The sequence below is a fragment of the Phodopus roborovskii genome, unplaced genomic scaffold (genome assembly GCF_943737965.1).
Source record: "Phodopus roborovskii unplaced genomic scaffold, PHOROB, whole genome shotgun sequence".
Taxonomy (NCBI): domain Eukaryota; kingdom Metazoa; phylum Chordata; class Mammalia; order Rodentia; family Cricetidae; genus Phodopus; species Phodopus roborovskii.
Window position 1 is genome coordinate 126,405 of NW_026125322.1, and position 26,740 is coordinate 153,144.

The 26,740-nt window shown below is 35.4% G+C and overlaps 1 protein-coding gene across 1 annotated transcript in view; it reads right to left on the bottom strand.

The window, feature by feature from the left end:
* The window catches only part of LOC127213823 (netrin receptor DCC-like), a gene marked incomplete at its 3' end in the record, with an annotated part of 148,513 nt that extends 122,406 nt beyond the window's left edge, over positions 1–26,107 (bottom strand). The window contains exon 1 of the mRNA XM_051174275.1: positions 25,792–26,107. Within this exon, the coding sequence (XP_051030232.1) occupies positions 25,792–26,050 (259 nt within the window). The remainder of the gene's footprint in view (positions 1–25,791) is intronic.
* Between the last annotated feature and the right edge of the window lie 633 nt (positions 26,108–26,740).

Genomic DNA, 26,740 nt, shown 5'->3' on the forward strand with positions numbered 1-26,740 from the left:
GCTAATCACTGAGCCAAACTCCTGGAATCCAGTTATAGAGAGGGAGGAGGGCAAGTGGGTGCACATGGATCCCAGTCGGAAAACTGGGGAACTAACACTTGCCTGAACCAAACCTTCTGAATGTGGGTGTCAGTTAGGAGACCTGTGCAGTCTACCGGATCTCTGACAGTGTAACTAGTATTTATCCCTAGTGCACAAATGGACTTTGGGAGCCATTCTCCATGAAGGGCAGCTCTCTCAGCATAGATACATGGGAGAAGTCCTAAGTTCTATCCCAAATGATATGACAGACTTTGGTGACCCCCCCCCATAGAAGGCCATTCTCTCCTTGGACAGTGAATGAGGGGTGTAAGGGGGTTGTCGGTGGGGGGCATGGGAGGATGGGAAGAAAAGGGGACTGTGATAGATATGTAAAACAAGATTGTTTCTAAGTTTAAAAAAATCTAAAAAAAAAAAAAAAAAAAAAAAAAAAAACAAGAAAAGAAATTCCTAGGAGACAATCTCACGCAAATATCCTGTTCTCTGGCTTTCACAATCTTTCTACAATGTTCCCTATGATTTAGGTGCTGAACTCCTCCATAAATCTGCATTTGGATTGGTGGTTGTTTTCTGTATCAGTTTCCATTTGTTGCAAAGAGAGATTTCCTTGATGGAGCCCATGGACTGCACTTATCTATGCATATAAGGACAAATGTATCTTACTGTGTTGTGTTGTCTCTCCTGTTACACATTGACACCTGGTGATGGGAATCATAGCAAGAGAAATTTGCAGCCAAGGAGAACTAGGGAATTTGGGATTAAAGATGTGTGTGGCTACAAGAGCAATAAGAAGCTAGGATAGAAGCTGAGATCTCAGCAACAGACTCAAAGTACCTGACAACCCAGGTTCAGAAATAATCTTAGAGCTGGACTGATTCTAAATTATAGAGGAAACAAACAATAGGAGCTAAATCCTTTCTCCTTGCTTCTAAATACAGCATGCCCCACCCACTCAGGAAAGGCTAGAAGTTCAAAGATGCTGCAATCCAACCAGGGTTTCAGAAGCCATGACAATGAAACTAACACTTTCTTCCTTGGAGTGGAAGGACTAGATCTCTAGATTTTTAAAATACATTGTGTCCCAAGGAATCAGGTGAACTAAACAAGGTCCTTTGAGAAGCTTTGCTTCTGAAGTACACCTCCCTTTGTAAAAGCCTCTTTCTTCATGAAGAACCTTTGTGCTCAGCTCTGAAAATGTATTAGCCGAAGAGCTTGTTTTTCTGCTTTTACCCAACTGTCTTCAGGTGAAAATGATCTTGTGATCATTCTGAAACTGTTTTCTTGAAAAGGGAAATTATATGCATTTACTTACTGCTTAGAATTGTCCTTGTGTATTCAATTAGTAATAAGAAAGTGATTTTTACTTAGTTACCCAATAATGTTTATATATTTTGACTTTAAAATACATTATGGTTACAGTTTTTGTTATTTTAATTGAAACATATTTTATTAGAATTTATACATATATAGTGTATTTACATTGTTTTCATTCCTTCATCTACCCTTTCTTACTGCCACCACCACCAATTCATAGTCTCTTTTGTAATATATATTAAATATATACATATATTTAATATATATAGTAAATATATATAGTAAATATATAATAATATATTATATATATAATTCTATCCCCTCACCAAAGAAGCTTTCCTTCAGCAGACAGAGGATACAGCAGAGATGCATAACAGGTTAGAATTCAGAGATTAAGTGACCATGAAGTACCCCGTTTCAGTTTGCACATCTACCATGTAATATCTATACATTAAGTCATTTTTTGTTTTTAGTTTTATTATTTTTAGTTGTTTTGTTTGTATGTATGTCTGTGCATCACATGTATGTAGTGCCTATGGAGTCCAGAAAAGGGCATCATATCCTCCAAGAAATAGAATTACTTGAAACTATATCCCACTGTGTCATCTGTGCCCCATTGAAGAGTACAAGGTGCTCTTAATCCCCAAGCCTTCATTTACTGACCTTTAAATAGAATACTATTAAAACAGTTTAGACTGTGAATACTATATTATTGCTTTTTTACTGAAATGACCTCTCAAGTTTCTATAAATATTATATCAGTAGTCTTTAGAGATCCTTTGTTTCTTGGATTGACTTGGGAATACTTTCTTATGTTTCTGCTGCTCAACTTTGACTTTCTTTATAATGTTGCATGAATTCTTATAGTGCTTCCTGATGCCTTGCTGTAATTTATATTTAAGTATGATTGCAAAGACGTTGATTGGGAAACTCTGCCTAGTGTAAGTGAGCAAAGACCTCATGATCATGTCAAGAAACACTCCATTACAGAATCAAAAGGTTTCTGTTATTTCCTATTTCCCCAATTAACTCATACTTAAAAAAAAAAAAAAAAACTTTCTCGTTCAGTAATGAATACTTGCTATGTATTTTTCTGAAAAAATGGATAGAAAAGAAAATACCATAGAAAATTAGTTGTTAGTTGATTATGATTTTGCCCTTTTCCCTCCTTTCTCTCACCTCAGGGATTCCCTAGGTACTCAAGCTTCTCTGAGAATCTGCCAATTCAGTAAATCCCATTTTTTCTCCACATCCTTCTGTGAATACTCAGAACCAATGATTCTTAAACTTGTGTGTTCATCATAATTACCTAAGGGGTTTGTTAAACACAGATTACCACTCCCATCCACCTCACCCAGGCTCAGATTCAGTAGGTCTGATGTGGACTGTTTAGTTTGCAGTTCTGAGAACTCCCAGTTGATGTTCACACAGCTGGTAAGGGAGCACACTGAGAATAGGTTCCAGGTCACAGTTTACCTAACCAGACTGAATACTAAAAACATCTGGGACTCTTATCCCATGATGATTTTCCAGGCCCTACAACGTTTGAGTAATTACAAAATTGTACATTTAACAACCACCTCTGGAGATTCTCATCAGGGAAAATTGTTTGGCTACAGCTTCATCAGACTTGAATCATCCATCTTCCTTTGCAAAGGACATCTGTGTGTTTCATCTTTTCTTTCTTTCTGTTTTTTTTTTTTTTTTTTTTGACACCTATGTTTTCTTTCTTTTCAAATTGTTACAAGCTTTTGTCTTGCATAGTTTATTACTTTGTGGGATTTAGCTTTAAACATTAAAGTGTTGTTAGCAATACAAACATAGCTGGCAAATAAATCATCTTTATATAGAACACACAGTTAAATATATAAATACAATAAACACAAAACAACACTTTCCTCTCCTGTCAGCTTAATTGTTATACAGACCACAAAACTGATATAATTTGCTCATCAAGTAAGGTGTGAGATCTTCAATATTAGGACTTAGAAAGCCAAAGTCCTTCTTAATTTCAGATGCCTAACTACAAGCATAATCCTTGAGTTTGATGGTAACTAAATACCCCAAACACACATTATTCCACTCAAAGTATTTCCAAGTTGGAAGTACTAATATCAGCAACCTACAGATGATGTAGGGCTCTAATACATTAAGTCATAAAGTAGATAAGGTATCAAGACACATGTCTGTGACAACACAGCTAATCTTCCTTAGGGGACACATACTCACAACACTCTAAAATGACCAGTTTAAAAAAAATGATTTTCTTGAGAAATTAAAACAATTGCATACAACTAAGATAAGAAGATTTTTTTTTAAATAGCACTGAAGCAGAATTCAGTTGTTTGCCCAAAGCTAGACATATGTTCTACCACTGAGCACACCCTTCAGCTGTGTATTAGACCTATACCTCTGTGTGGAGGAGTAGGGAAGGAGGAGAAGGATTAAGAAGAATTAGCAGCAGAAGAAAGATACACATAGTGTTACAAATGATTTAAACTAAGAGGCAAGAAATTAGAGATAAGGTGTTAAAATATACCTTGATAAAATTTAACGTCCTGGGGTAAGGATGTAGTGCAGTGTCCAGAGCTCTTGCTTAGAATGTAAGAGGCTCAGTGTTCAAACCCAGCAGTACATAAAACAAGCATAGTGTCACAAACATGTAACCCCCGCCATTAGGAAGCAGAGTAGGATGATTAGAAGTTCAAAATCAGCCTGAGTTTCACAAGTGAGTTTGAAGCCAGACTGATATACAGGAAACTGTCTGAAAAAGGAAGAGAAGGGGAGAAAGGAAGAGGATAGGAGAAGGAGGAGGACAAAAAGTGTGAGCGGATATTATTTTATGTTGTGTGGCTTTTGTTTATGTGATATAGTTTTTAAAATTCTGTGAAGCTGTGATTCTTGCCTGTCCAAAACACCTGATGGTCTAATAAAGAGCTGAACCACCAATAGCAAGTCAGGAGCAAGGCTAGGCAGGGCTGGTAGAGAAAGAATATAAATAGAAAGAACAAGGAGAGAACAAAGAAAGGAGGACATCAGAGGCCAGCCACCCAGCCACACAGACAGACATGAAGTAAGAAGTAAAGAAAAGGCATACAGCAATAGAGAAAGACAGACGTAAGGTTAAAGATAGATGGGATAATTTAAGAAAAACTGGCTATCAATAAACCAAGCAAAGGCTGGGCTTTCATGACTAATAATAAAACTCCATGTGTGATTTATTTGGGAGCTGTGTTTTAAAACCCCCAAAAAGCAAAAGGAGTAAAAAAAAAATCGTACAACAAAAAAGAATGAATGAATGAATTTTTTTTCTGCTATATCAGCATAAAGTTAAAAGTAAGAGAATAACAACAATGTAATTAATGAAGAAAATGTAGCAAAGGTTAACATACCAATGGATCACATGCTTTTCTGGACTCATACCTTGAAGACAGGTCCAGGTCTCATCTGGGCTAGTGGCTTCCAGTAGAAATATAGCCATGTCTGACACTAGGCCTAGATATGTGCTTTCACCTGCAGAAATGCCGTTAATAAGTTCTGTAAAACTAAACTTCCCATAAACCTGCAGCTATTATTCTCTGGATATCTGTGGCCTTGTGTTTATAATTGTATTAAAATTGAATATTTTTGAAAGAATAACAGCTAAAATAAAGTTTCCAAACCAAGAAAATTTCATCATGAACTGATAAAACAGAAACATTGCCAGATTGTCATTCCAATATCACCTTATAAAGAGGCCTGATGATTAATAGCATCTAACAACAAATAAGATTACATTGTAGTAAATACACTATGGAATATAAGATAGAAACAAGGTTTCTTTTTATTTTGTGTAAACTTCAAACAATGTACACAGTTAGCTTTGGTAAATGCCATGGTTGTCTGTGAAGCTATTAGAGATGTGTATTGAGATAGGACCAGGGTGCACACAGATCAGTCTAATGCATGCCAAATTTAAGACATATTGGAAAAGAAAAAGAGTTAATTAGCATATCAGAAAAGTGACTAGAGAAACAAAGGGTAGAAATAAAATCTTGTTCAACATCACAAGAGGCATTTAATATTGAAAACTTTTCTATCATCCTTCCACATATAGAAGCTTAGTTAGAGAACACCCAAAGCATTTCCGGGTTCTGGACATTCTCTCACTCCAGTTTCTATGCAATGGATGTCCCCAGCTTCTCTGGACACATTTAGAAAATAGACAGGGATATCTTCAAACACTGGAAGGAAACCAGAAATTATCTCAAGGAGAGCACATTTGAAGAATTGCTAATGTCAGTTATCAAGAGGACCAATCGGGCATATCACTTTTAATTTTAATATGCATTTCTTTTAACTGAGAAGAGGTACACAATAATTACATTATACATTTATTCTCATTCTGAAATGTTCCATTATCTGAATTTAAAACTCTCCTTTACTGCACATATTCATGTGATGTAGAGTCTTTCCCATCCTGTTCATGTCTGACCATTCTTGTACATGTGGTCTATGTACATGTGGTCTATGTGCTCCCAGCAGGCACTAGGCTACCCCAGGATGACTCCTACAGGACACTGATTAAAATGGTTCCTTTGAGACTGGAAGGTAAACTTCAGAGCATTTGAAATCTGCTTTCAGAAAGGGAGAGCAGAATATCTCTTAAACACAAAAGATGAAAGCCACCAGTTTCTCTGTAGAGTCCTGGTGGGAAGGAAAGGCCATGCACAGTGGCTGTCTTATCTTCCCCAGCAAGTCTACCCTGGGATACAAATAGTCTTTGGACTATGGTCCTTGAATCAGAAAAGGATGTTAAACAATGAGTCATTTAGAGATGTGCATTTAATTAATATGATTATAAAATTCCGGACATTTGCCTTTTTTCAATTACAAGATTTTATGACTTTCTCAATCCCCTTCTCTATATTGAACCTAAATGCTGCCGTAAATTTTTTTGGCTGGTCATTCATTGTTGGTTACATAGTTAGCTAGAGGATAAAAACACCCTTTCTCAATGCAAACAAGTGAACCAATAAAGGAAAAATCCAAGAAAAATCACCTCCAAAACAATGTTATGTATACCCAAAACTTTACACATGGTGTTGCCCACAGCTTTGTTTATATTTGAGAGGAAAGAAGACATAATAAGCGTGAGACACTGTGCCTACAGACATAGGGATGCTGTTTTACACTAAGAGGATATGAATTATTTAGCCACACAACATCAATGAAGAAGCTTCCGCAGGTACTATTGTGAAGTGGGACAACAGAACATGAAAAGGCTGTATTTTTTTTCTTTTTAAATTATTTTTACATATTGTTTTCCTTTTTAAATTAGAAATAAGCTTGTTTCACCTGTCTATCACAGTTTCTCTCCATTCCTTCCTCCCCTGCCCCCACAAACCCCCTATCCCATCCCCTTTATGCTCTCCAAGGAGAGCCTTCCATGGGGGAACTTCAAAATTTGACATATCATTCGGAGCAGGGCCTAGGCCCTCCCCCATGTGTCTAGGCTAAGAGAGCATCCCTCTATGTGGAATGGGCTCCCAAAGTCCATTTGTACACTAGTGATAAATACTGATCCACTACAAGAGGTCTCATAGATTGGCCAGTCCTCCTAACTGACACCCACTTTCAGGGGGTCTGGGTCAGTTCTATGCAGGTTTCCCAACTATCAGTTGGGGGTCCATGAGCTCCCCAGAACTATTGGCCAAGAGTTCATATATATATCTTTAAGTAATTCAATAGCAAAAAAAAAAAAAAAAATGATAAAAAAGAGACAATAGAACAAGAATAACATGATTGTAAGTAGTAAGTAGGATAAAAGTCTAGGCAGTTATTTCTAAAAAGGAGACATACAACAACCAACATGTATGAACAACAATTTTCACTATCACTAATTCACAGGGATTTGCAATTCAATAACACAATGACATATCATCTCACCATTGTTAAAATGACCCTTAACAGAAAGACAGAAAAATGAAAGAGGCTCATGGGTATTGATAGAAAGGATAACACAGAAGCTGTTAGGGAGATTAAAAATTACTAAGAAGAAATTATTATGGAGATTTTTCAGGAAACCAACAATAGAACTACCATGTAATCCATTCTACTGCACACTAAAATTAAAATATTTTCTTAAAATAAATATACACATTCACATATTTATTATAACAATGTTCATGGGGGCCAAAATATAGAACAAATTAATTCCATCAATGGATGAACATTTAAATAATATATGTGTATATATTATAAATTGATGGGAGATGCCATTATTTATATGTTTCTCATACTGGTTAATGAATAAAGCACTGTTGGCCAATAGGAAAGGAAGATAGGAGGGACTAGGAGACAAGGAGGAAAGAGGAAGTAGTAAGGTGGAGTCAAGATGGAGAATCTGGAGAGAATAGAACCGCCAGCCACCTCTCGCTGGTAAGACCACATGGAAATACATAGAAATGGGTTAATAATTAAGACAGATCTAGCCGATAAGAAACAAGAAACAGGCCAACAGAATTATATCAAATACAGAGTCTCTGTGTGTTATTTGGGGCGGCGCGGCGGCAGGACAAGACTGGCGGCTGGCAGAAAAACCATACTTCTTACAAATGGCGCCCACGTGGCTAATAAGAACTTCCACTTAAAATTTAACAAAAGCTTAAAAAAAGGGTTTTAGAAACAAAAGAACAGAAACAAGCAAGGCTTCTTACTAACCACATTTTTCTCGGTTGGACTCTGACTTGCTAGAGACAAGCAGATTGCGTGGCTCCTTTAAGGGAAAGTTCCTGACTCAGCTTAAGCTAAGCGGCAAAAAACCCCAAGGCTTTTAAATAACTCTGCTAACTATTTATTGGTGTGTATGAGAGATGGCAATGGCAGCGACCACATCTCCGGCAGCATGCCTGCTAGATGGCAGCTTTGACCAAGGCGGTGGGCACAGCTTTCAGTGCTGGCGGAAAAGTACCTGCTGCCATCTTTGGTAAACCATAGCAGGAACAAATATGACTTTCATTTCAGCAATGTTGTTGTTTACCAGATAAAAGACTCGTGGCCAGAAAAATATAAACATTTATATTAAAGACAGACTCATATTAAGAAAAACCTCTAAAGGTTTACATTTTTTTTTTTAAATATAAGTAGACATGGAAAAAAAATAAAATGGTTTTAAAAAGACAGAGAATAGCTGGGTGTGGTGGCACATGCCTTTAATCCCAGCACTCAGGAGACAGAGGCAAGTGGATCTCTGTGATTTGCAAAGTAAACCTGGTATGCAGAGTAAATTCCAGGACAGATAAGAGTTACACAGTGAAGCCCTGTCTCAAAAAATTAAAGAATAAATGAATAAAGAGTAATAATAAAGCCATGTAAAAATGAAAAGCTCAAAAAGAATCTGTGTACTATATGGCATTATATTGTCTTTATATTGTTTGACTGCTGAGGAAACAACTGTTAAAGGAAATACTGCTGGATTAATTCAATTTATATATTTTAAACACGCTTTGACTCAAAAATTTAAGTCTAAGGACAAGTTACTGGGGAAAAGGATTTCTATTTTTGTTTCCACAGAAAATGAAAAGCTGCGGATTCCTTCCAGACTAATATGGTTTGATCAAGCCAGGCCCCGCTGGTGATCCAACATTCAAAACAACTTGGACAAAGCAGCCTCGCAGACTACAACCAGGATTTCTGCTTCTTCTTAGGATTCCCCCATGACAGCACCCCCTATCAGCAGGAAATAGTTTGGAAAGAATGATGCCCAAATTCCCAAATATTGTTTATAAATGTTTGTTTTCATTTAAATGTGGTTGGTTATAAATGGTTAATGATCACAATCAATATATTTTCAAAGGTAAAAAGGGGATTATGGTATAGATATGAATACTTTTTTTGGAATGGATTTTCATTTATTGATACAATTTAAGGTCAATTTTGTGATATGTATATTTCTCCTCTTGTTTAGGTATTGTGTTTATATAGATCATTTAGAAATGTAATGTATAATTCAATACATATTTAGATAGTACCTATGATAGGTCTTATAGTTAAGTTAGTTAAGATATACAGACATGTATTTGAGATTAAGCATTTTTCAAACCTTTCAAAGAACTACAGAATATGGCATTTAAATTGGTTTAGGGTTCTTCTTGACAGTGAGGCACAACTGTTCGTGGTAACACCACCTATGTCAGAAAGGAAGATGGACATTGAAGACACTCGTTATGGAGTTTACTTCCAATATGGCAAGATTAGACATTTGGACAATATACTGCTCTTGTCTGGACTGTTTGACTTTATGCTATATAAACTGGACATGCAGGACCAATAGAAAAGTGACTGCTGATTCAAGATGAACATTGCTACAGGGTTCCTGCTTCATGGAAGAGTCTGCCAGACAGTCTGCAGGACACAGAGAAAAGTGATTGACAAACTGCCAACACAGGCGGACAGTTTAAACTTTCCTGCTTTGTGGAAGAGTCTGCCAGACACACTATGGCCTATGGGCTGAAGATGGAAGATTACAAAAAGAACTTCGGGTGACCAGGCAGTGAGTTGTCTCTGTCATTTCTAGAGTTTATATACTATCCTTCTGTGGTCTTTGAAGGAATTGAAGACAGATAGTTATGGTTATAGTTTTCCTTAGTTAAGCTTAAAGATAAGTTACATATAGGACGTTAGACTCACAAATATAGGATAGATTATAGAATAGTTTCTTTTAATCTTGCTAAATGTTAATGGACTAAATATTGTTAACTGTGATTCTTATTTGATAACTGTTGTGATATATATTTTGCTGTTAAGGTTAAAACCCTTCATTTTATTTAGACAGAAAAGAGGAGATGATGGGAGATGCCATTATTTATATATGTTTCTCATACTGGTTAATGAATAATGCACTGTTGGCCAATAGGAAAGGAAGATAGGAGGGACTAGGAGACAAGGAAGAAAGAGGAAGGAGTAAGGAGGAGCCAAGATGGAGAGGCTGGAGAAAACAGTATGACGGCCGGCTCCCCGGTAAGAGACATATATAGATCAGCAGAAATGGGTTAATACTTAAGACAGAGCTAGCCGATAAGAAACTAGTACCAGGCCAACAGAATTATATCAAATACAGAGTCTCTGTGCATTATTTGGGGCTGGCGTGGCAGCACAGACCAGGCAGTGAGCAGAAAAACCATACTCCTTACAATAAATCAATATAATGCAGCCATGATATGCTTTTATTTATGTCAGTATGGATGTCAATAAAGGATATCAAATTAATTTAAGTTGGGTACAAAAAGGCAAACACTACATCTCACTCATTTACAAGAGCTAAAATACTCATCCTCATGTAAGACGATATTCTGGTTATTGTGATCACTAGAGATTGCCTTTGGAGTTTTGAGGATAGAGGGAGACTTGATCACTAACACCATAAAAACATAATGGGCAGGAAGAGTTGGGGTTCTCTAACATAAAAGTCACAGCATTTGTAGCAATCTGTGAAACATTTCAAACTAATGAGAAAAGTCACATGAAGAAAATAACTGTCTGAGGAGACTAAAATACAAATTACACATTCTATATGTCCATTATATATACACATCTTAATACATACACACATTTTATCAATAATACCATATTCAAAGATCTTTGCAAATAAAGTTTTTAGAAACTAGAGCCACTTTGCTACCCAACTAGTACATGGTAGGTGATAGTGAGAACTTGCATCTCCTGGGGTTCCAGCTGGACAGGTGGATAGACTGAAGATTTTCTCTGCCATAGGACCAAAAGAAGACAGAGAAAGATATCAATAAGGTGAAGTGGAAATCTCCAAAGGAAATCAATTGCCTTTCATTCTATTTTTGTAATATAGAATAGGGAGAATATAAACTTTTGTGCACATTCATGTTTTTGAAGGTTTTCACATCCTAATGGTTTGACTAAAAATATATAAGATATTCCACTTACAAGGGCAGGTATTGTATGTTATTGATAGAAAAATGTAAGGAGAAACAAATGTCATATTTCCATATATATGATAAAAGAATGATACATTATATATAAAAAAAATGTAGACCCAGAAATCTACCATATGCATCAAGAAGGAAAGTATTTAATAACACTAATTACTGTTGGTAGTGAAGGATATTAATATTGTCTTTTTAGTATGTGGCATAATGATGTGAAGAAGTGTTAGAATTATATTCTGAGTTTTCTCATACATATCCAAAAGTAATGTAATACTAAATGCACATCAAAAATGGCAGTTTCATAAAAATACCTTGAAACCACCTAGAGATGATGATTCTAGTCCTTGTCTTCACTGAGGGAATGCCTAGTGTTTATAAACTATCTGTGTGTATGAAATTCTTTTCAGAACACATTCTAATAGTCAGTCATTAAGACATTCAAAGACTGATATTGGTATGTTTTTTTCTGCTGTATTTTTTATTTTCCTCCCTCTTTTCTAGTTACTTTCCTAAAAGGAACATTTATTAGACTTAACAGCAAACAATCCAAAGTATAAGGTATTAGAAGGGTAAGTGCATTATTAATATTGGTTTAAAACCTACAACATATTTAATATGATAAATTTGGGAGAATATCCATCTTTAAACACTTTCACATACACATAGATATCAAAACACTAAGATAAGAGCACACACTTGTGAAACTAAAGAAAAATGTCTTCTGGCTTTTAAAAAATAATACAAATGCTAAAATAAACAGACTGGAGACTAAGAATTCTCAAGTCAATCAGCATCATGTCTGTATATATTTTGTTCAGTATATACCTCAGGTGACACAGTTTAGTCCAAAATGAAGAGAATGGTATAAAGAAACTGCAATCTCCATGTTTGGTTGAGTGGTAAGTGTGACCTTGAGACTCAGTAAAGAAAAGTCACAGGGTAGATATGTATTGACTGGATCTGTAGATTTCCCCAATTGGTTACCTGTCTCTCAAAAGCCCTCTGCTTTCAAGCAGTTGTTGAGGCAGAATAGCCAAGCAATGCATTAAAAGGTCATTGTGTATAAATGAGAAATGGCTAAACTCATAATTTTTAAAACACGTAAAACACATGTACCCAGGTAAGACCTTGCACTGCAAATGTCAGGGCAGAGTAAATTCCTGAAGTGAGCTATAAATAAAGTCCTGGGAATAGAGTTCATAGGAAAATGGTGACAGACTCTTGGAGCCACTGTTGTATACAAAATTTAATATGTCACCTTGTTTTACAAGATTGTACTGGCAAGGAAGAAAATTAAAGCATTTAACATCTCTCACTTCACCAAATGCCTTCCCTCCTCCAACCTCTGGTGCCATTTTTCCTGCTGTTTCCTTTACAAACATCTTTGTTATTGTCACTGTGCTGAGCACACATTCTAAACACGGCACTCACATTTTCTTTCCAAAGCACTAAAGTGCTTATTGGGACATTATCTTGCAATCTTATTCACATTTTGTGAAGGCATGTGAAGTTATCAGAGTGCTAGTAGGGAAAGGCACAAGTTGTTTGCATAATTACATGGTCCACATAAACAATGCTGATCATTAAAATGCTTACTAGGAAAAGCTTTTCAAAAAAGTACCCTTTAAAGGGAAACATGTCCATTACAGACATTGGTACAAATTTGGCAGGGGTAATCTTAGAAAAGATTGCTTTGTTGGAAGAAATACATTTAGACCGCCCGGCAAACTAGAGCTACAGCCTGTATGTTTTAATGTGAGCATAAAGTGGGGGACAATTTCCTATGTCAGTTGTAACTAATCAAGATTTATATGAAAATATAGCTGTTCAATTAGCCTGATTCTCTGAAACCCAGGAACATCTTATGCCTTTAATGACAATTTACATTTATGTGTTAATGGAGAGCTGGAGAGTTGGCTAACTTGCAGTCTCATGCATTTCTGGAAGGAAAAGTGACACTTGTACTACTATAGAGAAAACTCTTCAATGTATTGACAAATTCTACCTGTCAGTATTGCAGAGTGAGAAGAAAGTACTGTGTTTCAAAATAATAAAATGAAATAAAATTCGAAGTATTATACACATATTTTCTGATGGTGTATAATTTTATTCAACAGATGACTCATGCAGAGTTTCTGCTGTTCCTCCACTATACTGGTACTAAGGACACACATAATGTCACTTTTCTGCCCAGGACTCATATGGTCAGGGAATGGCTAACTTCATGTTCATTAAAAATAGTTGCATTCTTACAGAGAACCAGAAGATATGTCTTATGTCATCCCTATCCCCAGAGGAAAAGGATGTTTCTTCATGAGCTGCTCTTATATATTTCCATGGAATTCTATATTGGGCTAATTCTTCTCATGTTATTTGGAACATATGCCACTACTGTTTTCTAAGCCTGCTGCTGAGCATTACAAATTTATAGCTATGAGATCCTTTGACAATACACACCCAGCCTACGACTCCTCTGTATAGCTGGGAAAACTAAGTCATGTGTCACTTACGTTATACAGAAGTAGCAAACAGCTAGAGGTAGGTTCCAAATCATATTTGTGTCTAAATGCTAACTACCATATCACTCCATTCAACAAATGATGTTTATAATGGACTGACATGTAGGGAAACTAAACCAGATGCCCTTTGATCATGTGAGAAGTGCCTTTTTGGATCATTGGCCAGCTGCAAAATGCCTATATATCTAGTAATATTATAGATACAGAGGACTGTGCCCTGTATTTTGACAGGTTATGCATAACAAAAATAGGATAGTACTTCTAACCCATGAAACTAAAGTCACCTGAAGGCAGGCCATTAGAATTGTCTTTAAAAAGATGTAAAATTAGCACAAGAGGTGATAAAATGAAACACATAAAATAAATATACAAAGCCATAGATAACACAATACATGTGCTTAGCAACCTTCCATCAAAACTGTATGTCTAGATTTTGATATTCAAATAAAGCCAGAGAAAAAGGCACAGGCCAGACTCCATAGGGCCCTAGAGCTACTAGAAACAATCCTCTTCTTCTATGGTGTGTTTATGTGGCATACTGACACTGTGACAAGGGTGTGGAGTCTAGAAAATGTCAGTGTTGACCTAAAAGCAGAGTCCATCTCACAATACCAGTTCATGGAGTGAGGCTTCTAAACATTTCCTTTCAGACAAAGTCAGAATGACATATTTCTTATTGACAAATTGTAAGACATTCTGGTAGAATGCTGTATGTAAGATTCTCTCTAACATATTTTTGGCTTTTTCTCAACAGTTTCAATTCACCATCTTTCTGACATATGCAGTTGATTGTGATGAATTTTGCAAGTAAAGGTGAAACCAGCTTTATTTTTTGTTTATTTGTTTGTAGTAAAATAAATTCTAGCCTCCGATGTTTGGGTTTATATGGAGAGAGGATCTTGAACCTATCAGTATCAATTAATATACTCACATTCTGACTAAGTGATTACATTGCTAGGTATTCATTTAAATATACTAAATATAAAAACACACATTGGTGTGTTATTTGAAAACTGGAAAATTAGAAACAGAATATTGTTGTATGAATGGCAAATCCTCTATTACTACACAATAATCAAAAAATAGGCTGATGTGGGTGAACAGAAAAATCTCCAAGATATAGAATTAAGTAATGAAATAGATCAAAGAATAACATTTATGTCAAAATAATGATTTATGTTGAAAATAATCAAGACAGGCTGGGCAGTGGTGGTGCAGGTCTTTAATCCCAGTACTCAGAAGGCAGAGGCGGGTGAATCTCTTTGAGTTGGAGGACAGCCTGGTCTACAGACAGAGTGTCAGGATGGGTTCCAAAGCTACAAAGAGAAATCCTATCTTGAGAAACCAAAATAATAATAATAATAATAATAATAATAATAATAATAATAATAATAGAATGAGTTTAGTGATTTCTAGAAAATAACTCAGAGAAAGAATGAATTTGAGAAAATATTCCACAGTTAGACAATGGGAAGGGTTTCCCACAAGTCTGTGAAGAGTTTAGTAACAATGGAATCCTTTGCCATTAAAGAATTTCATAGTCTGAGAATCATTTCTCAATAGAAACTCCTGAAACATGCAGTGAGCATGTGGGAGGCATGTCAGTATGTCCATTTATGTAATCTGCAGTCATATTTTCCAAATGGAGGTGTCCCTTGGGCAGGATTCTAATAGAAATCATCAGATAAACAGACAAAATGTTGAGTTATAATGTATCCAACACACCAGAGCCCTGCCCTAATGGACAATGTTTGAACCAGTGCCTGGATCAAATAAATAATACAAATTTCTCATATCCTACTCTAGCATTTAGACCTGAATTGCCTTTCAAGAGAGCCCACAAAAATCCAGTGCAATAAAGTCTATCATGGCTGATACTAATTGTTGAATATGTATTGGTGTTTTAGTCTCTTACATGGTTTTTAAATGGGTTTCTTGTTGATGAAGTGTTCTAGGTAGAATTACTATAAATGAACCCCATGAGTGGCCTTTTGTTAGGGTGCAAAAAGACTCAGGGTTACAACAAAATACTTTTTTCTTTCTGGTAAAAATCATTCGTTTTAGAAATGGAAGTAATAGAGCAACAGTTCAGAGGTTATAAACCAAATGGTTGGATTTTGTGATTGTAGTTTTTATCATTAGGTTTAAGTTATAGTGGCTTAGCCAAGGCAAGCCATCTAAATAGAATGGGAGCAAGGTGGGGGTTAGCTATGTTCTGTATTGATGGCCACTTCTCTTTGGTTGAGCAAGGTGGGGGTTAGCTATGTTCTGTATTGATGGCCACTTCTCTTTGGTTGAGCTAGGTTGGGAAACACATGGTGAAAACCTAATCATATAGTGAATATGATGAGAAATTCAAAGAGAAAAGCTACACTCACAGCATATTGATGTCTACCAATCAGTAGTTGAATTTTCTCTCTGATTCAGAAGGAATGGTGGTATTCTAGGAACCAATACCTCAGTACTTAGTTACTTTCCAACAGGGACTCCCATGGTGCACTTGGAACAGGTTATTTCATGTAAGAATTTAGTAAAGAGAAAATCCTAAATTAATGAACTGGATACATTCTTGTGTGAAGGATGCCTCTCATATATTCTGAAAGGTTTCAAAGCAAACCTTTGAGGTGAAAATTCTCTGACCTTTGGCATTAAGTTTTGTGAAACCTTTGAAAGAATTCTGTGAGAATCAAAATTCTCTCTCTCTCTCTCTCTCTCTCTCTCTCTCTCTCTCTGTGTGTGTGTGTGTGTGTGTGTGTGTGTGTGTGTGTGTATACGCATGCACATGCACTTAGTCTTGTTATATTATGCAGGAAAGAAATCTACTATGCATATTTTATTGCCATGAAAAACATGTGTCATCTTTTTTTTTCTGTTTTGTGCCAACATTATGACCCTAAATCCAAATCAAGTCTCTTGCTGTATCAAGAATGTGGTGGCTTCAGGCATCTCAGTAACTCAATTTAATTATTCTCTCACCTCTAATAGAAGGCATATTTAATAATTATGAGACAAGTGGCCAATTACTTTTATTATTATAGATTACATAGATATAGATATAAGTTAATAAGTAGACTATTAAAATAATACATTTAGGAGACATGAATAATTATGTTCATTACTTTTATTCAGCATTTTCAAAAACATACATTATAGAGTGCAACTGTGTTTACGGTTTGTCTTCAATATTTTGTTGTTAATCATGACAGAAAAAGAATAAGATGACTTAGATCATTTAACTTGTAGCATTCTTTAGGTACAAATATCTTCTCTAGGTGTGCAAAAATGTAAGAAATATAAATAAACACTTTCTTTCAAAGATCTTCATGTAACATTGCTTAATTGCTAAACTTCCCTAGAAGAAACACTGACAGAAATGATCAGTACCAGATACTGATTCATGAAAGTAAAGATGCCCTTCCTTTTCTTCCAGCTTAAATTTCATTAGAAATTTAGAGATCAACAATGAGTAATTAGGCTAAGTAGAGGTGGTCCATGAGAAACGCCATCAAAAAATAAGACATGTAGCAATCCAAGTACTTACTCTTCACTCTTTCTCTGTGAAATTACCTGACTTAAATGTGCTAAAACATACTGCAAATGTTCTATGGCATAGGTTAACTGACTCCTACTATGGGAAGCCAAATGCAAGAGGTCTAAGGAGAATGAAGGAGGAGGCTATGTTGAGAGCCTTCTGGTTTATTACCATCATACATGACATATCTTTCAAGTCATACTTCTCTAGCATTACTTATTTTTTCCATACATGTAGGAGGAAACACATCCACACCCTTCCACGCATAGATCTTCGAGTCTCCATTTGTCATGGCTCATGTGCCAAGACTTTGGTTAAGCAAAGGCTACACTTTTCTCATATAAGTATTTTCCTATGTTGAATAGGTATCACAAATCTTGAGATACAGGAGTTAAATAGTGTCACTTTCTCTTACTGGTGACTTAAAACATTGTTAGGCTAATTTTTTAAATCACTAAAAATAAATTACTATATTCCATCGAAGTCTTGTATGTGAGAAGAAAAATAAGTTCTGATTATGGTCACCTGAATTATTTTTGCTATTACACCTTTATTACAATGCCAGCAAAAAACACACTGTGGACACCATAAGAAAAGATGACAAAAATAGCACTCTTCTGACACAGATTAAATTTGGATGTGTAATTAACTACTAGAATTGCCTTGTGAATTAGAATGTACAGCAAGGCAAATAAAGTGAAAGATTGGAGAATTTTTAAAATACATTTTGTTGACTTTTCTACAGTCAAGTTCTCTATTTCCATTTCCTATTGAAGGAACTCTTTCTAGCCTGTCAGGGATATGTTTTGATTCTAACTTATTACAAAGTTAATTGAGAAACATAAAATCCTACTCTTTAAAGTTCAATTATTTAAGTTGAGGGTAATATCAGTGATTAGCCAAGGTTTATTTGGCAATAAAAGCTGTAGACCAGTATACATACAACAATTCCATCCATGTTCTTTCTCTTTTATATTTTAACCAGAAAATAGCGAGAGTATTTAGCTAAATTGGATATAATTAAGGCCATTAAGAATTATAGAGTCAGACAAATTTATTTCCCTTCACATCAATTGAAAGTAAACAGCATTACTGTGCGTGTGAAATGGGAAGCTTCAGTCTGCAACTGAACCTTTCTAAAATAGACTTTGCAGAGGGTCCAAGACCCTGGGATACATTTTCCAAACTACCTCACTGAATGAACATGACCTTCTAGGCAAGATTCTTATATTTGCTCCTGTAGAGAAAAGGAATCTGAGCATTTCTCTTGCTGTTTTCTTTATATAACATTTGACTGACCTGGGGCAATGTATTTTATTCTCCTTCCCTTTAGACAAGCTTTCTCCTGTTTCCTTTTAAGCAAGAATGGAAAGGTCAGGTTATCATTTCACAAAAGGCTCTTCTTGCTTCTCTCACCATAATATGCTTCCCCTAATTATTTCATAAGTCATTTAAATGGGAGGCATTCTGGAAGGGAACTCATGGAAGCAGCTCCACAAGTAACTAATTATTTTAAAAAAACACAAGGGGAATTTTAATTATAATGCCTGGGTTATTTAAAAGCAAAATTGAGCAGTTTGCACCTTGAAATATCTATTGTAATGATTGTAACTGGAAAGAAAAAGAAAATATCTCCTTGAATGACATAAGAACGGAAGTAAATGCAATTTAGTTGCTCTTTTATTTTCTTGATCTTCAAGAAACAGAACAAAAAATAATGTGCAATCTTGGCTTGAAGCACAAAATCGCTTAAAAAATAAAGTGTGTTCCTAGAAGACACATATGCATGTTTAACAAATGCAGGTTCTCTAGTTTTCAAGAGAGTTTTGTAATAAGCCTGTATTGAATATACAGCTTTGATAACAAAACCATCCAAATAAATCATGGTATTTCTTCAATATAATTGATATTTTGAAGAAATTGAGAAAGGATTTATAAGTAAAATCAATTGCTATTTTATTATTATTTTTACCAGTTTATATTTTAAAAGCTTAATCTGAATTAAAATGAGTGATTGTTTGCTTAGGTTATCCAGAGCTTTTAACTTTAGCTATGTTGAGAAGTGAAGTGATGAGAGACTATTTTGTGTCCTTCATTGGAGAATTTTTGTTCCAGTGTCTATTAGAAATATCATATACCATCCTATACTCTCCTTTGCCTGTCAACATCAGCACCAAAATTCCTTAAGCACTGTGGAAGAGAACATACAGGTATTCTGGGGGAGCTCTGCAAAGTAAAGCAAGTGGTTTTAGTATTAACATATAAAGGCTCAAAAGTTAACAAAATGAAGTTTATCTGAACCCAGAGCTGTATCACAAATCTATAGTGACTATCACTTTATTTTGTTGAAGTTTGCCCCACTCCAATAATGTAAGGACAAGCAGATGTTTCTCTCAGCTTCCATCTGTACCCCTGGAACCTACAGAAACTATGTTTGGACAAACAGCTATGTAGAAAGTGTGTGTGTGTGTGTGTGTGTGTGTGTGTGTGTGTGTGTGTGTGTGTGTGGCCATGATTACATCACTGGACAATGAAATGAGGTCGATCTACTATGATTAGTCATGAGAACTATGTTCCTATCTTTCATTCTTTGATACTGGTCTTACTGAGTTCTTGAAGACAACAGATGCATGAAATTTGGAGTCTAACTAACTGCCACACACCATGGGTTCTGCTTCAGTATATCTTTTACTGTTGAAAAGATATAAATGAAGCTGAGAAAAGGACCCAGAATATTTTCCACAAGCAACTGAAGCAGTACTCTATCTATAGATGCTGATATAACCAATATGATATATATTAACTTCATTGGTGGGATCATAAATGAATATTTTAGTTAGGGGTATTTTGAAAAATATCATAAATTGATTCAAATTTTTGAAATCTAAATTCAAGAAGAATTTATAGATGGTAATAGCAGTTTTCTGATTTAAGTATATAACATTTATTTATATGTTTGATTGTAGTCATTTTATTTGACTCAAATGTGTTAAACTACAACAAGAATCATTGAAAGTTTTCAATTAGTAACAGTGATAAAATAATAGTTGTCCTCATTAAATGATGATCTTACCTTACACTACAACTTTACAATGTAGATGGCATTTAAAGTGATCACAGAGCTGATGTTTGACATCAAACACAAAGACCTGCATTCCATTTCCAGAACCTCCATCAATAAGGCAACAAGTTTATAACTCAAGTGAGAGGTATAACAAGTCAACCTAGACTAATTTAAAAACTCCAGAACAATGATTGACAAAAGGATAGCACCTGAGGAACAATCAAGACTGCCCTCTGAGGTCCACATGAACTGTATACATGAAAATTCACACTCATTCACACACACACACACACACACACACACACACACACAGAGAGAGAGAGAGAGAGACAGAGAGAGAGAGAGAGAGAGAGAGAAACAGAGAGAGAGAGAGAGAATGTGATACCCAAAAGCCAGAGACTCAGGCAGATGTCAACATATGAAGGGAAAACAGTATACTGGACTCTCCATATGTTCATCATGATATTCTGTGTTACAGAGTAAGCCCATTTCTTTAAAATGGAATGGATATTTCAGCATAGTGTATGTTCTGATTTTAGTCATCTAACTCTTTGTGGGGTGTATTGTGGAAGAACTTCAAAAACTCATGTCTGTTTTGAATGACTGTTTAGGACTTTGCAATAGATTAAGAAGCAAAATTTGTATCCTATCTATAGTTCCTTTTTAGTAGTCAGTTATTAGCAGACTCTACTCATCCTATTATCTCATAGTTATTACACAAAGTTTGTTGAATGTAATAAATTGACCAACCTATAGCAAAATTTTTTCCACTGTGCTGTAACATATCTACTGATGCCCCTGTCAACATATTTGATAAATTCATTGATTTACGAACTCCTATTTTCCCTGTGACTATGACTGTGACTGTGACATGCCATTCAGGGAAACTTGAATTTGTGTTCTTAGGGAGTGAATACTTGAATTTGGCGTAGAATACTCTCATTTATTTTGGAGCAGGAATTGTAGTTTTGAATTGACAAAATAGTTGAGATGTAAAACATGTTCTATCAAATATATTTATACATGATAAGCTGTAGGGGTGTTTAAATATGATCAAGTATAATAAAGAATAAAAATAGAGGCAAAGTAAGGAAGGGGAAGGGGGAAAGAGCATGATGGAGGTATATCTGTCCAGATGCAGAAAATGCCCAGGTCACCATGGGTAAGATACATGCTTACAGCTAAGCACAATGGATGCTTTAGGTAAGAGCTGAATAGCATGGCAGGAAATAACAGGCATCCCTCCTCTCCTCAAGCTCAACTTTCCTGCTACACACAGTTAGGCATGGAACAGAAAGACTGCAGCCTCTTACGTTACAACTGTTAGGATAAATGTGACATTCCCAGTAAAGCCAACACTGGTCACATGATAACATTACTTTCAAATGGAGATTTGAGAGTTCATCATGTTTTACTAATTGTACACAAAATTGCAAAAAACAAATCACTTTTATTAGCTTTTTACATTGCAACCTTGAAAAAATTGGCTGGGATTGTGCCCCCACTTATCTTCTCTACTCTCTTTCTCTCTCCAGAGAAGTGCGTACTCAGGATTTAAAGAGCACTTGAGAGGTTCCTGGAAACAAAATGAATGGCACATGGCAAGACGACTGCATAAAGACTTCTGACTGATTTCATTTGCCACTTTTCTTTTTTATCAAAAAACACTTTGAGAAAGTCAAACCAGAGAGGAGCAATGCATTAATGGGCTTTACACTGTACCTGAGGATACATAAGAGCTAGTTTTTTTGTTTTTGTTTTTCTTACCCAAACTAAGCAGATTCTGGCCTTTTAGTAGTAACTGGTTTATTGACTGCTAATGCTCTAAAAACTAAAGACCATGGTCTTTATTGCAAGGAAGATATATGGCCCTTGTGAATTCTAGTGATTTGGCAATCTTAACCTCTGCAGACATAACATTGATGTATTCTTTGTTGCCAAACAGCATGGTAAGTGCTTAAAATGCTATGAAGAAACTTATTGCCTTGAAATGATACAATCTAATATTAGACTGCAACTCAATGACTGTATTCCTGAGCATACACTTTCACAGAATACTAAAGTCAAAGCAACTTTATTTTAATAACTCACAGGGAAGAAATCATTTATCATTTCACCACTGAAACTCTGAAAACATAAAACTGAACCTGGTTTACAGGGAAAACAGAAATTGCAACATTCAGGAAATTTTCATTAGCAGTACAGATAAAGATGCCTTTTGTAGTGGTATCAAAACTTCAGTCTGATTCATTCTTATCAGCAGAGATATTTTGGCTCCCTGGACAGAAGATGGATAGAATCCACAATTCCAGAAACATACCGGTTACACAAAGTCAAGCGTGTCACTCTTTTCAGATACATAGCTTTTCCCTGTTTCTCAGCACCTGTCCAACATGCTCCTCTTAATTAATCACAATTAATATTAAAGCCCCATCCACTCTATACTTTATATGCATCAGTCAAATTTCAGACATTCAGTAGTCACTAGTTCCAGGTAACTTAAATCTTGGTATTCATGATCAGGATATTTCCCCACTTATCTCTCAAGCACAGTATTTCTCAAACTGTGGGTGGTGACCCTTTTGGAAGGGTTGAATGACCCTTTCACCTAGTTGCATATCAGATAGCATGTATGTCAGATACTTACATTATGACTCATAACAGCAGCAGCAGAGTTATAGTTGTGAAGTAGCAATGAAATAATATTATAGTTGGGGGTCACTATATCACAAGGAACTGTATTAAAGTGTTGCAGCAATAAGAAAGTTGAGAAACATTACTTTATGATGTCCTTACTAAATCAAGCAGGCTTTCCATTAAGCATAATGAACAAACATCTCAGTTTTGCTTGGCAACTGAAAAGTTTTCCAGAATATAGGACTTCACAATGCCAAACTTAGGTCCATCTAGGACAAATGAGAATGGCTGACTATGGTGCTGATAAAAAGGATACTATCCAGAAGAATACATTTACTGAGGGAAAATCTGATATAACTGATATGGATGATCCTACTTTAGTTTGCTATAACAAAATACTAGAAATTGAGTAGTCCATCTATGGTAGGAGTTTGTTTCTCACAGTTCTAAAAGTTGGTCTTCTGAGATTAGGGTGAACAGAATTTAGTTTCCTTATGGCCCATTCCAGGTGAAACTCTGTTGACTATTTCCAAGCATGTTTCAGCTCACTGTATGCCCACTTTGGGGCACTAATGCCCCTAAAGGTAATCCCACCTCATAATGCTAGCAACTTCAGAGTCAGACTTACAGCATGGTCATTTTGAGAAGGTAAAACCATTGATGTAGTAAAAGAAGTCAATGAATATGGCTGGAAGCTAAACTGAGTTCGTACTTTTAACATATCTGTGTGAAATCCAGGTCTTCACAGCTTCACATTGTATCTTTCAGTAACTGAGAGAGTGTGAGTATGTGTGTGTGTGTGTGTGTGTGTGAGAGAGAGAGAGAGAGAGAGAGAGAGAGAGAGAGAGAGAGAAGAGAAAGAGTGTGGGAGAGATGAGAGAGAGGAGAGAAGGAAGGACAGAGAGGAGAGAGAGAAAGGAGAAGACTTTGGTGGTTTCAGAGTTATGCTTAACTCTCTTCTTAGTGTTATTTGAAAATATGAGAGTCCTTATGTTGACTAATCTTCCAGGATATATCTAGACTAGATGACATCTAGGACAGAATCAAATGCATATATAATGTTCTTTTGGCTACTATGTTTGCTTTATTTTTTAGTGAAAATGAAAGATTAACATTGGAAATAGCTTACAAATATGCTTAATCATTAGATAAACTTTTATTTTATGTTTTGTTTGTTCTATTTGATGTTAATATCAAATAGAATATTGTACATATATATGTACAATGTATGTATATATATAATATATATATGTATATACATATATATGTAAATTTATATTTTACATATACACACAGACACCAGCATGTGTAATACATCATAGTCAAAATATAACTTAAGTCATTACAGAAACCAGTAAAAGCAAAGATTTGGTGCCTTTCCCCACAGATCTAGCACTACCTGGGTAACAGAAAATGTTCATGGATATTCTCCAACTGATGCTCCAAAAGATGGAGTAGGTATGGCAATGTCTTGACTATCAAAATACTCCACTCATCCTCTTTATATAATCTCTGCATATTTTGATGTTCACAGATGAAAAGGAAAGTGTCTATCTCATCATAGAACATTGAGGTTACATGTCAATAAGGGAGATGCATTTGAAAGCACTAATGGAACATTTTTATTTCTTACTAGAGGTCTAGTTATGGATTTGGACTCTGTGATTAAAGTAAAATATATTGTTGTCAGGGCTTAAGGCATCAATTTTACAAAAGTTTAACAACATTGAATCTGTAAAATAGAATTGATTAGGGTACAATTTTTCTAATATTTTATTAATAAACTGTCCTCTTATTCATTTAAAGCAGTGACTCTGCATGAGTCAGCTTTGTTCTGAAAGCAAATCACCCAGAGCTGCACATGCTACTGAGATGCACCTGTTGTTTTCTTTTATGTTAATTGAAAAGGAAAGTTAGTAAAAGACATTGAGATATGAGTCATTTAACCCTCTTTTGTCTCATTTACAAATGTACACCATTGGTGGCAAAACTGAAATATGGCCATTATGGATAAGTGTCTCAGAAAACTAACAATAGATGCCACATAAGATACTTTAAGCATATTACTGGGTTGGTCCATGTAGCTCCTAGAGATGAAGTTAATGAGACAAGGGGATGTCTTCTTGCATTAATAGACATAATGTCAAAGGTTAGAATCAACCTATGTGGCTAACAGCAGATGAAGAGGTAAAGAAACTGTGGGACATGTACAATGAAACATCATTAATCAATAACAAGAAGGAAATTTGTTAGCAATGTTGCCAAACCTCAAAATTATTATGCTAAGTAAGTCAAAAGAAAAAAGGACAAATAATGCATGCTTTTAGATTCCTTACATGTAGAATGTAAATTATCACATTCACAGAAAAAAGAATGATAATTAACTCAGTCTTGCTGGGTTAGATGGGTGAGAAATGGGTGCTATCTGACAGTGGGACAAAGTATTAATTAGAAGAAATATACATTCTAGATTGATTACTCAGTGTGGTGGCCATAATTATGATTGTAATGTGTATTTCACCATTGCTAAAAGAGTAATTTCACATGTTCCCAACACATAAAAACGATGTAAAGTTAACCTGACATAATCATGAACTACCATATGACAACTTATAAGATATAACTATTTTAATTAAAACAAAAGTCTCAAAAATGTACATTGCTTTTAGAAGGAGTATTTGTTTTTCCTAAAAAGAATAGAAAATAAAGGAAAGTAGGAGAAAGTAAAAGAAAATATCTACGTACCTGCTACTGCAACTTTTGCTATCCGGCTAATAATGGAGCCAGAATCTCCCAACGATGCCTCACATTGGTAAAGTCCTTCATCTGGTTTATGGTGTCTGGAATGAAGTATGTTTTGTATCAACAGAGACCCATTAGGGAGTTGCTGCTTCCGGTCATCCATGCCCAAGGCTAGGATGAGACCGTCTTTCTTCCACTTGATGACTGGAACTCCTCTGTCAGACTCAGCAGAGCAGTTGAGCAGGACATTTCCACCCCGCATCGTGACAGCATCAGAAGGTTCAGACACAAAACGAAGGGATGTGAAGGGTTTAATTTGAAAACCTGGAATAAGAGAACAGAAGAGAAATGAATTCATGCATTCTAAGAATTTTTAACTATCCCTTCCCCCGACATTCCTCACAAAAATTATTTCTCAAATGAACACTTTTTTTGTTTCATCTCCAAGTGCAATATAAATTTAAGATCAGGCTTAATGTCTTAAACAAAAGAAAATACCCATGTGAATGCCAATTATTGAAATGACTAGTCCAGAAATATATTGCTAATAAAAATAATAATCCGTGTTATGGATAAGAGTATTATTACATATCAGTCATTACTTGAAAACTTAGACAGATAAAAATGAGTATTTTTCATAGAAAACCAGATACTTTTAAGTCTCATTAGTCATTGTGACACCTAGGATTAGTGACACTGATTAATTTTATTATCTGCAGTTTAGCATTTCTTAGTATTTTTTAATCTATCTATTATATTTTACAAAATAAAGATCAGTATTGTAGGCAAAGTTATTTAGAATAGACCTCAGGTGGGTTAAACATAGATAATCTGAGAAATTCATAAGGTCACTTACTACCTACAACCTCTGAAGTGACTCTTTATGTTTCCAGAAGGTTCTAGTGGGCTTAGATAAGAGAATATTGTAGTTGAATTGTCATGAACATAAATG